General features: G+C 45.6%; 1 protein-coding gene and 1 long non-coding RNA gene across 3 annotated transcripts in view; one reads left to right on the forward strand and one right to left on the reverse strand.

The window, feature by feature from the left end:
- Positions 1 to 7,476, reverse strand: part of wnt7bb (wingless-type MMTV integration site family, member 7Bb) — a 24,246-nt gene extending 16,770 nt beyond the window's left edge. Inside the window, exons 1-2 of one of the 2 annotated variants that reach the window (XM_057052187.1) lie at positions 6,806 to 7,476; positions 1,241 to 1,467 (exon numbers count right to left, since the gene is read on the reverse strand). In XM_057052187.1, coding sequence (XP_056908167.1) covers positions 1,241 to 1,467; positions 6,806 to 6,876 — 298 coding nt within the window. In that variant the 5' untranslated portion in view covers positions 6,877 to 7,476. Of the gene's footprint in view, positions 1 to 1,240; positions 1,468 to 4,772; positions 5,216 to 6,805 lie in introns of those variants that run through there. The other variant, XM_057052186.1, reaches the window with a different exon arrangement.
- Positions 4,011 to 12,361, forward strand: LOC130536329 (uncharacterized). Its single transcript, XR_008953331.1, has 2 exons — positions 4,011 to 4,429; positions 12,059 to 12,361. It is a non-coding gene; the product is annotated as an uncharacterized LOC130536329 (long non-coding RNA).

The following is a 12,361-nucleotide window of genomic DNA, read 5'->3' on the forward strand; positions in this document are numbered from 1 at the left end:
GATCCAGCTGTGCTCAGCAATGGGAACGCTACAGACTGGCATCAATTCCCAGGTCAAAAGGCGCGACCTTATGCAGCTACGAGTCGCTGGTGTCGCTCTCGTACCACAGTACCAGTTACTGCTGCCCAAAATAGCTGAGCCTCATTAAATGATTTTGAGATTTTGGAAATGTTTTCAACGGTGGCAAGACGAGGAATTCAGGGAGCATTTCTTGATATGTGGAGAAGAGATAAGGCAGAAGATTCCACGAACAGAGGAAAAAATGCTTTTAAAAAAACCCTACTAATGTTTTTTTCTAAAAGTAAAAGTGCGTGTTTAATATTCCTGCATGACAAAAGCGGACGGCCTCTCTTATTCCGTAAAGAAGCAGAGAATCCAAAGCAAATGTCATTTATAGCCCATCTATCGATGTGAATAAAGGCAGCACTGCAACAGCGACACACATCCAGTCAAGTCGTAAATGAAAACATAAATATCATTGGTAAATCCTTGCACTCTTCTGAAGAGCATGAAATGCTGAGAGACGGGAATGTCGAGCAAAACGCCGCTTCCAATACAAAAGGCAGCGCTACATTCACAACAATGAAGGAAAAAAAAGTTCTATTGAATGGGGACTTGGAGCTAATTCAACTAATCCTTAAGGAGAGTGATTGTTAGCAGACCTGTTGGCCTCAGTTCCCAGACCACATGCAACAAGATGGCAACAAAGCATCTCTTAAATGAAAGGAAACTGAAAACAAAAAAAAAAGCCCACCGTAAAAAATAAAAGCAATGCAAAAAGGAGGTTTGTGGAATCCCAGCGACTTTAAAGAGGGGGATCATAAATGCTCATGTTTGCTTGCAGACACGGTCTCAAAGCATCTTGACCCATTCAGAAAAGAATCGTGCTTCGACAAACATTCACTTCTGGAACAGAATTGGTGAATTCTTCCACGGGAATTTTGTGTGTGTCTCCCAAATTCATTTAAACTGTGTTTGATTTGTGTTGTTATTAAATATATTTTTAAAAAATCCCAATGCATGCCATGCACCGAGCTGCACATCACATTCGTTATATTCCAGCCTTTACAGAGCCTTATAAGGTAAAACACCCCAAACTGGCAAATATCTAACACAAACTTCACCAGATCGAAATAATTTCACTCTAAAGAGCATAGTTTCATCCCGACGGCCACAAAGGAATGCACATATATATAGACGCATGGCTCCACTTCCATTTTCAGACGGAACCCAGACTGACCTACTCGCAGCTCCTGGCCGAAGACCGTCCTCTCTCCCAACGCCGAGCAGTTCCAGCGTCCGTACCGGAACTGGTACTGACACTCATTGATGCCCATTTGGGCGCCTTCGCCCACAACGATGATGGCGTCCGGGCGACTCTGGCAGATAGCCCTTTGGCGAGGTGCCAGCCCAGGGATCTTGTTGCAGATGATGTTGGCACCCAGAGCCACCACTGAGGAGAGGGCCCTGCCGGATGAAGAGAGACACACACGTGCGCAGCACACACATGTGCACGTGTAGTAACACATACACAGGCGTGCACACACACACACACACACACACAGACACACAAAGAGAGAGACAGTTAGAACTCCAGGATACCCAGACAGTCATTTATGTGAGACTCTCCAGAGCAGGATCAATTGAATCAGTGATTGATGCGCATTTTGTGGCAGAGTTTAAAGGCAGTTCAATCAAAAAGCTGACAGCACATCAAGAAAACCACACAGGAGATTTAGGAAAGGAGCCATGGAGACAGAAGAAACACCGGTTTTGAGCAATGTTTTCAGTTTCTGGCTCCCTAAATTCGCTGGATTGCAACTGGCTGTTTACTTCAAACACCTCCGTTTCATTTAGAGTCAGAGACACACAGTCAGACCTCGTCACTTGATGCCATAACATCAAAACACATGTTAAGGACGGCTTGGCAGCCGCTGAGAGAGCGGCGGCAGATTAGAGCCAAACAAAGCGCTGACTTTCCCCACAACTCTGTTTACAGCCCTCAGAACCATGTAGATACATCCTTTTTAAACATGTCAGAGATGGGGAGCCATAAATGAGCGCGGGGGCAAGCGAAGCCTTTGAAGTTTGGCGTCGGCCTCCGAAGGCCTCGCCGCAAACGACACCGACGAGCGCTGGCGAGCTTTGTGTCAGGGAAACGTGTCGGCGGCACACAACGGGTGGAAAGGAAAACTGTACACGGGAAAAAAGAAAACCAAAACAGAGACCCAGACACAACAGTGTGGCATTTATGGCCCACGCTCGCCGATTCTGCCGCGGAACGATATAATCGATGAATGGAGGATGGGCTCTTCCTGAGAACGGCTGGAAGAACCCGTGTTTGTATACTTCTAATAAATCTCAGCTGTAGCAAGACATGGATGTATCAACAGACCGAGAGCTACGCACATTCTCTTGATCTTTTCATTGGTGTCAGGGGAACGCCATTGTGCCGAATGTTGATTCACCCAACTGGGCTCTGAAAAACCCCCAGAGATCCAAAATGTAATCAAGAACTTCATGTTTAAGGATTTTAAAATAGTGCAGCGTGATATCCTAGACGCTAAAATCAACTACACTGCAACTTTCCAAAAGTGAGGATTAAAATTGTCTTTAAGAGAGTGTCCCTAAACGCACCACTCCGCCGCCGCATTCAGGAACCTCTTTGCTCTCTGCTGTTAAATAGGTTTGAACTGCTCGGACCCTCCGTGACCCTCTGCCGCATGTGTTGCTCATGGCAACAGTAACACGTTTCACTGCACAAACAAAGATGTCGGCCTCCACCAGATAGCAAAAACGAGCGCCGTGGGGGGAAAACCCAGTTTGCTTGTAGCAAATCAGGAAAGTCAGTTTCATCCGTGCAACCTCTCCGGTAGTTCACTGGACACGCTGGTGCTCCACAACCCTGACAAATATTCTTCAGTAACATCTCCTCTTGTCATTCACCCGCTAAATCACTGAATCACAGATTACCGCTGGCAACCTGAACCGCCGGAGAACTCCCAACAGAGAATTCCAGAGTTAAGCTTTTAAACCCCTGAAATCATCAAAGTGCACAAATGTGATTCTGTTTGCTTTGCATACGCTCTGCTTGTGCGGCAACAGTTCGGGGTTACAGTTACAGCCCGACCCTCAGAAAGGCTGCCAACGGCAACGCTAATGACATAAATGCAGCGATGCATCTGTTTTGCTGCAACTCTTGTTGAAATTTGTTTCTAAGAAATGCCACGTTTATAAAGGAAAAGAGAGTTAATTATTCTGTAATGATCGTGTAATGCTTTGACTTCTGGAAACCTGCACAGATGAGGGACAGATGTGTTGTAAAAGCAATGGGAGCAAGGAATGGAATAAAAACTGACACTATCAAGATGAACGGTGGAATCACTCCTATCTCCTTTATAAATTCAAAAACTGGGTGGCCAATAGAATGAAGCTATTTAATTTGTGGCAGCTGCACAGTTTTAATAAATCAGAAAGGAAAATGGTCAGATTGTTGCCATTGGAACATGAAGTCCAAATTTCTGCAGCACTGCAGTATGGTAGGTGTGCAGTGACCCAACGTTTCATGGTCAGATCCTTTTTGCTGATGGCTCATTTGTCACCCACAGTCCTACAAAGTTCATATTTTCATCTGCCAAACTGTGCAGCACCGAGGCGTTGCACTATTTAATCCACGTTTTAAGTCGGCAAATGTCCCCGGCCACAAATATTCAGTGGCTAATGAACAACATGAAACAAAGTTAAATAATCCAAACAAAGGTACAGTATGTAATTTTAACGTGCAAGTCATCACTAATCTTAGCCGTGTATGGCCCACTTTTAACAGAAAACCAAAAACCACATCTATTTCAGCATCAGGTTTTGGGGTCTCCAGGCAGCGGAGGAATAAACGAGGGCACATGGGTGAGTAATTATTTTGGAAGCTCTGAGAAAGCCAGTGTTCTCCTGCAAGAGTAATTTCTCCTTTAATTCTTAGCCGCAGCGCATTACGGCGTCAATCACGCGTGCGTTGTAGGTTCAATTGATAAACATCGGAACACCGGGGAATAACCGCGGATGAGGTCATGCGACGGGGGTCATATTTCACCCGCTCTGACAGGTTAACGGTGCTGGCGTGTGCGTGAAACTTGCCCATAACGCGTTAAATGGCGAAGGGAGCGACCAAATCTCAGCATCCGATTGTCTTGAACATCTCCGCCACTCTGTGGCCAAAACGGAGGCGCGTTGCGTTCACTGCAGTTTTTTGGGTTGGTTTTTTTTCTTCATTTCGGTCATTTGGCACTATTGACCAGATACCGTGTCCGCTTCCCGCTTCTGACACGATGAGCACGTCAGCATCAAACGGCACATTCGCGGCTTTGGGTCTGCGCTTAATGACTTTATCCCCACGTGGATTGTACTGGCACCGACGCGTGTAATAGCAGCAAAGGTGAGAATGTCCTGGAATTCATTCACATTTCACGAAGTATAACTTTTGGTAAAGGCACTGTGCCTGCGCGCTCGCGATGATGCCAGCATAAGCAGCTCGCACAGGAGTTGCTTCACTATAATGAATCTCCACTCCGTGCGCACGGGAAATTCAACTTTAAACCAAGCAAGAAAATACAGTTCAAGGATCAATAATACAGTTGAAGCGTCACTATACCAAAACCAAACCCGTGCGTCCTAGTGCTGCCGCCGCTGATCGCTCTCACTCTCTCTCTCTCTCTTTCTCTCTCTCTCTCGCTCTCCCTGCAGTTAATTAAGGACCAAGTTAATTGGCTCAAACTTACAGGTAGCTGCCACTCGTCAGGATGAGGAAGATCTGCGGATAATAGACTGACAGCAGTACACTGCGCGACGAGAAGATGATCATGATGACATTGAGCAAATGGCCACGTTCGGTTTGTCTAAGAAAACGCGGACAGGGTGTGAGAGACTCCTTAAAATTTCCGGTTTTTAAGTCCCCTTCTGCACAAAATCAAGAGAGGCGCTACGCGTTTTCCCTCGTCTTGGCGCGGCGGCTCTACGCAGCTCCGAGCTCCCAGGGCCGTGTGTGCGCTGAGATTGACTCGGTCATCTCTCAGCGGCGGAGGCTGTTACACAGTACTGTTGGGCTCCCGAGCCGGAATGATGATGGTTTCAGGGATTTCGCATGGCAGGAGAGTGCCTCTCTCCGCTCTCATGAGAGTCTTGTCTGCCATTGGGCAGGGAGAGACACTGCTATCCGCCCACTTTGCCAGCGCAGGACAATAGGGTGACACTGATCCGATCCCCGTTGGACAGGCAAGAGGTTTCATTCATCACTCCCTCCACCTCCCTCCGCCAGCACCCTCCAGCCAAAAATAAACAAACTATAGTGGATGGCTGCTTGAGCGTCTCATACCATCATCGTAGCTCCGTGCGCAACAAATCAGGAACTATTTTCGGAGAAATTCTTTTTTTTCCTTTTTTACGTGCGTCTTTATCGAGTGGAAAAGATCTTACATATTATGTGATATATTATTCTTTGGACCTGAAGTGGTAACACGTTTCCTGTAAACCGTTTTTGTGGTTCTGAACTATGAATGATATTATTATTTCCTGTGGTTTCATATAATATTCCTATAGGCGTCTATAACATTTCTGCTGTGGCTGCCTGTCTGATGCTGTTTGATTGCTGCAGTCAAATATTCGTTTTGTGGCTCTGCAGTAAAATGGCACAAGGGGTTCCTAAAGGTGAAGGAGACGGGATTACAGAGAAATAAAACAGGCCTCCTGTTTGGGGAGATTCTTTTCTTTCTTTCTTTCTTCTTTCTTTCTTTCTTCTTTCTTTCTTTCTTTTTTTGGCTTCTACAGCTTTGGAGGGCTGGGGGCTTTTATCGCCTCAGCATCGTGACTCTCACTCAACACCTGCAGGCTCCAGTCGGTGTAAATGAAGAGGGTACCATGAAAGATTTAGCCGGGGTAAAAGGATGGGAGGAATGAGCGATCTCCTTCGCCTTGGTAAACACAGAGATGGGTGACTTCCCCCCAATATTGGAGCTATTCTGGCATGAGATACGCATCGATGTCTGAAAACGCTATCACGCCAATAGGACTTTTGAGTAGCTATCTGAAGTTTTTCCAAAATATCTGGGCATTCTTTCGGTTCTATAATAGTCATAGAATAAGTTATTTTTTATCTATTGGAATTAGGAAGCCATTCATTTATTTATTCCGTTTTACAGCTCTATGTAAAGCTGTGCGTCGTTGCTTTAATGAGGACAACTTTGGAAAGTTATGGAAAACCCTGGAATTTCTGGGATTTAATCATAAACTCCTTGCATTGGCTGGGTGATATGTGTGTCCCCTCAGAAACACTGCGGTAGGCGCAGTTCCTCTCTGCTTAGGTGAGCAATTGCAAAACAGGTAAAAACTCCGTCTGTGCGCTGGAATGTGGAAATGCAGCTAGCAGCGTGCCGCTATTAATGAAGGTATGCGGAGTGAGCTGGCTTTGGAGCAGAGACGGCAGCTCAAATGATCTTGTGCGACAAAAGGAACAGAAGTTTGACGAGCTCGAACTGATATCACACAGATCGATATTATCTGGTTGGCAAATAAGTCGTTTATTGCACTTGCATTCACAGTGCAGGCACCTGGATAGGACCATGCGGGGTTTCCTTTAGGATATGTCTGGTAAAAACTCAAACTGGGATTAAGTTGGGGGTCAGGGGGCACCAGATGCTTCCCAGCAAAGTTTCCAGCTGTCAGACCGTCTCGCTGGAACTCAAACAGAACATGTGAACAGCCCGCGATCGTATTCGCAAGTTAAAAAAAACAATAGAAGAAAAAATGAAACACTCACCCAAGTTCCAGGTATATGATGCCAAAAGACAGGAACACATAGAGACTCCGTTTTCGGAGTGGCTTGTGCATGATCGTCACCACTTTTCTCAGAGGCCATGCACTGGAACAAGAAGTGGTCGCGCTTCCTTTTCCAAGCCCTCCCAGACGCACGTACACCGGTTACTTTCCGCGACGCGAATCTGAAGCGCCTTCGAAATCCTCCACCGTGTGAAATCCATGGTCCACCGGCACAGGTGAGATGCTGGTGGCGAAATACTAGGTGGATAGGAACTCAAAATGAAACTGGAGAGAGGGTCGGACCTGAAAGGTGAACGGGTTTTTGAAGGAAGTGCCTCCTATTCGGGTTAGTTAATTAGCTATTCCCATTTGCTGCCCCTCGCAGTAGCCAGGTGGTAAAAAAAACAACTACCTGCGTTCAGAGCAGGGCTTCGCCAACCTCTGGTTGCGCGTTTACGCAAAGCTGTGACGCACCCCTCGATGTTACAGTCACTTAAAGGCATCTTTGACTCGGTCCGTTCCTCAAAATGGTCAGGTACGCTGTCACAGGTAACAAAAGGGCACCGCCTCCTCCTCCTCCTCCTCCTCCTTGGTCTCCTCCTGCAGTGTGGAAATGTAAGCAAACCCTGGGATGGCCTTGTGTTCTGAGCCGCACACGTGCAGTTGTTGAGGGGAAAACTGAAATGCACGGACTGAAATGGCCTTTTATAGGACCGCGGCTCAGCTGCAGGCGGATGCTGCTGTTGTTTGCATCTCTGCGGGTGTCGCCCCGTCAGCGTGGGACTTCACCACAATAATAAATTCCCTGAAATCAAACATGAAACCCAGACTGACTCTGCAGCACTGCGATGAGGGGAAAAATGCATCTGAATGACTAAGAACTGCTGAACAAAATAAATAAAATACAGGGTCAAAATAAATGTGGCAATGCTTTTAATTAAAGCGGGAAATGCTGTAAACACGACCATTTTTGGACCTGAGTCAGGATGACGATGACATGGTCAGAGTGCACCGTCAACTCTTTGGGAAGCTGTAATTTGACAAAGAAGTCTCCCTCTGGTGGCCACATGGAGCACAACCTTTTGCATTAAGACAAATGTGAATAAAAAGGAAAAAAAACCACAGTTAAAATACATTGATTTCTTAAAAAGTTAAAACAGTTTATTTAGAAAATGTACGGTTTTAAAGTCCCAACTTGAATTAGTATTGATACAAAGAAAACAAGTCTAACATTGTGAGAAAATATCCTCCATTTGGGCCATTCTTTTTCCCACCTCTGCTTTTAATCTACTTGGATGTACTCTAAATATATATGTCTTCACTTCCCTCTGTACTCATAATCAGAGGAACCCCGGTCTTCTTCTCTCTAAATTTATGGTCTTCAGCGAATTTCTTGAAAGAAACAAACCATCAAGTCAGAATATTTTTCAAGGAGCGGCATGAAAAACACAAACATGAAAAAACGGCTAACGCGTCGTAATAACGATGGCGTAAACTGAAATTACAGGCATGAGCTATCTGAGTCTGCTCGCCTGTTGTTGGAACAGACAGAACCGCAGAGACCTTTGTTTCGAGACACCCCTGCCTTGTGGTTTCGAGGCCCCCCTCTTCAAAACATGCCCGTCGAAATTCCACATGGATTTTCTAAATAATAAAAGTCAACATGCAGGCCCCGGGTGACATTAAAAAGACGTTGCGCGCATTTGATGTCTGCCCTTTAACAGATGGTCTTGTTTGTCCTCAAATGAACACAGCTCGCTGTCATCGTCGTTGAGGCCTGGGTGGGGATGGTCCTGTTTAGTTTAATTAAAATCTTCAAAGAGAAGACACTTTATATGACAGCAGACCAGGGACAGTGTGTGTCAGCTCTGTTTTGTCATCTGTCCTAACAAACATGTCACGCACAGCCACGTTCACATCCTTGGTTCTCCGCGTACATTTAATATGCCTTCAAATCATGCTACGTGTTCACCGAAGCTGCCATTTCCCGAACGGTAGTCACGTGACTGTTTATTTAACTTCAGGGAGCTCAGACCAGATTGGGACCATTTAGGTCAGCGAGGACGTCCATGATGTGCCACATCACCATTTGGGCTCAATGCCACATCGCAGTAATTGTGTTTAAAAATATTTCCTTTTTTTTCTTTTTACAGTCTCCTGAGAGGCAGCTGCTCTCCTCCTTGGTCCGCTCTTACCCTCATCCCAGTCTGCTCCACGAATAACCGTCATCCAGAGTTTTTTCACGGTTGCACCGTTGCGTATCTGGTCCCTTTCGCCTGCATGCCCTCTTCCCAGAAGAGAACGTGTCGGGGAGGGGAGTGATAAAAGGGGATCAAAAATGTTGGCGCACGGGTGTTGATCCATCACGCCGGCCTTTTGATTAATACTAAGTACCCTTGACCGACAGCTATAGGAAAACCCACTGGTTGCCCAGCGTGTTTGCATAGGAGCTGGTTCAGCTGGAAACAGTGAGCGAGCAGCGCACGCCAAACCATGAAGTGGCGTCTGGGGCTATGTCCACCACATCTACACTGGGCCCAGACACGAGCAGGAAGAACGGGGGAACAGGACACAGTGTCCCTGACTTGCATCTGAGGTTTTTGCACTTTCATAATCCGTTAATATTCCGACGCCATTTTATAAAACTGAGAAACAACAAGAATTCTGATGTACCTGCACTGAACTGTACCTGTAGTCCAGCTCCAACCCTAAAAGGCCCTTATATGTGTGTGTGTGTGTGTGTGTGTGTGTGTGTGTGTGTGTGTTTGTGTCTTCTTGACCAGTGTGTTTGACCTTTTCCTTTTCTTTGCTGGTTGCAGCTGTGAATTTGGAAAAGAGGCCAGGTCCTAATTAATTCCCAGCCATGCTCGTTGATTTATAAGGTCATTGCTGGCTCATTCATGTGCATGTGTGCGCACAAAGTAGATTTGCACGTGGACACTAGGGATACATCCCAGTATTTTATAGAGACAGGATGATCAATACGCCCTCACTGATCTTAGCGCTGATAATTTCAGACCATTAAAATCAATCTAAAACATAGATGAGTGGTACTACATTCATTTATGTAATAATAATGTAATAAAGTTTAGTCAGATGCCCCCTTAGCATCACCTTACAGCAAAGGTAATACTTAATAAATGTAGAGAAACACTCAATAAGAACATAGTTCTTTCTTTTAAGTGCAAAAATATAGCTTTACCATGTAAAGATTTTATCCAAACACAAACAATAATGTATAGGAAGCAGTGATGTAACTAACCTGCAATCCACCACTTGGCCCGTCCCATTCATTCCTCTTTTTATTAGGTTTGTACATACAGGCAACCTTCTTTTTCCTGGTGTGCACGTACGTGAAAGGAGATCTGTCAGGCTGGGTCTGTGTACATCTGCGCCTCCGTCTCGCTGGCTGATTAGCCAAGACTGAAATGCTGCAACGTGTCCATGCTTGTGTAAAATTTGGACTGAAGCTTAAACCTGCAGATGCAGCTATTTTCAATATAAGACTTGTTTTACAAGGTCACTCGCTCCCTGATCAGGCCAGGGCGGTGGGACAAAACCAGGCAGGGAAATCAATTTAGCGTAATCACAGAGTCTGGGAGCCGGTATCGAAGCTTTGGTCTCGGCTCCAGAGTCCAGAGCGCTCGCAGTAGGCTGGATGAAATGGCTTAAGGGAAGGGAAAGTGTCCCATTTCAAGTCAAAAAAAGGCCTGAAAATGACAAAGAAAGCAAAGTGTTGTGCTGTATTGTGTGTTGTGCTGTTGTGGTCTGTATTATTATAACGTCTAATATACAGTTCAGCTGGAAGGTTTTCAGACCCTTTCACTATATCTTTACATTTGATTTTGTTGCATCAGTGTAACAGAACTTTTAAATCTTTTTTGCAATAAAGAAACACTAAAACTTCTGCTGGGACATCCAGTGTGTCTGCCAGGTATCTTGCTGGAGGATGAACATTCAGCCCAGTCTTAGGTCCTGAACACAGGAGATCGGGTCTTCTTTAAATATCTATCTCAACCCTGATCTGTCTTCCTGTCCCAGCTGTTTGAAAACTCCCAAACACCTTTATTATTACTACCAGAAAATTCAGGTGGGCTTTCAGGTGTCCTGATACCTTTTCAGCCCAATTCTTTGTTTTAACTCACACAGTTGCATTATCAGGGGAAATATTAGTGCCTCTGAGAGAAGGAGAAGAGAATAGGATCTTTGATTAAAGGAACTTCAGACTTCTTGGTTAAAGAGCGGGGCACAGCCATTTATATTTAAAATAAAATCTGACAGACATATGGCTGGGGCCTGGACCAAAACACTCAGACCCAGAGCAGCAACACACTCCGTTGACCCTTTAAAAGCCCAGAAATATGAGTGGAGAATCAAAAAAAGAGCTCACATCCTCGGGATTTCATCTGTAATATCGATGTCAGGTCGTGTTCCCCGGTTCCGCAAGGAAGTTCAAACGGATAATTACTGTTTTGTCTTGGGAAAAAAGAAAGCTTGACTGCTAAAATAGGATTAGAAAAGCAAAAGGAAGCCAACGCTGGTCAGTTTTAGCTTCGCCTTGTGCGCAGCAGCCACGCTGTTGTGTAAAATGGTGAGTGGGCCTCTTCCGTCGCTGCCTCAGCCGTACATTTCATGTTAGCACGAGCTGTTTTCTTCCAATAGGGCAGAATATGGATGAAATAACATTTCTTCCCGCATTAGACATTAACTTTCCTCTCCTTTTGGGTAAACTTTGCGGACACATCAAATGCATGCTTCGGCGCAGGAGTTTACATACCTGTGAAAGTTAAACAGAGAGCATTGACTCAGGGTGTGGCGCCATATTTGTATGTGACCGCAGTTATGGACGGGCACAAGTGCATTAGCACGTGCGCGCGCACGGGGAGCTCACTCTGAACAGCTGGGAGTGTTTGCAGTGCGAGAAGCGTTGGTCGGTCCCTCCGTCTCGCACAATGGCCCCGTGCGCTGTCTGTGTTTGCACTGCACCCAGAGCTCAAACAGCGTTTGTTTCCGTCCCCTTTGCCATTCAGGCGCACTTTTGTTGAGGACGCACACAAAACTGTCAAGGCTTGGCCCCCGGTCGCGCTTGCAAAACAGGGCCAAGTTCATTGAGAAATCAGGGAGAATTTCAGAAATGCACCTGATACATGTGTGGTTTTCTCCCTCCTATTGATAATGTTTCAGCATTCCAGGCAGGGTCACACAGATATTCAATGTGTGTAATTTCACTAGTTTTTTTTGTTTTTTTTAACAGGTCACAAAGACAAAGCTGCTGCAGAGGAGTCGGCACGCCACTCTCACACAACCACACTTCTTCTTACTGCCACATTCAAGAATGAGAAAAAGCTGTTTTGTTTTTAAAAGAGGAGCCACTTTTGCCCTCCTAATCCCAACAGCTTGTAACCATGCACGTCCATTTTGTGAAACTAGCCCGAGCGGCAGGAGGTTTGCTTCTAATTTCCTTGGAATTCTCGCTACTCCTCTGATAAGCTTTATATAAATCACCCTGCGTGAGTCATCAAGCAAAATAAAAATTGTTTGCCTACTCCGGGTCCAA

Source organism: Takifugu flavidus, chromosome 13 (assembly GCF_003711565.1).
Source record: "Takifugu flavidus isolate HTHZ2018 chromosome 13, ASM371156v2, whole genome shotgun sequence".
Lineage (NCBI taxonomy): Eukaryota > Metazoa > Chordata > Actinopteri > Tetraodontiformes > Tetraodontidae > Takifugu > Takifugu flavidus.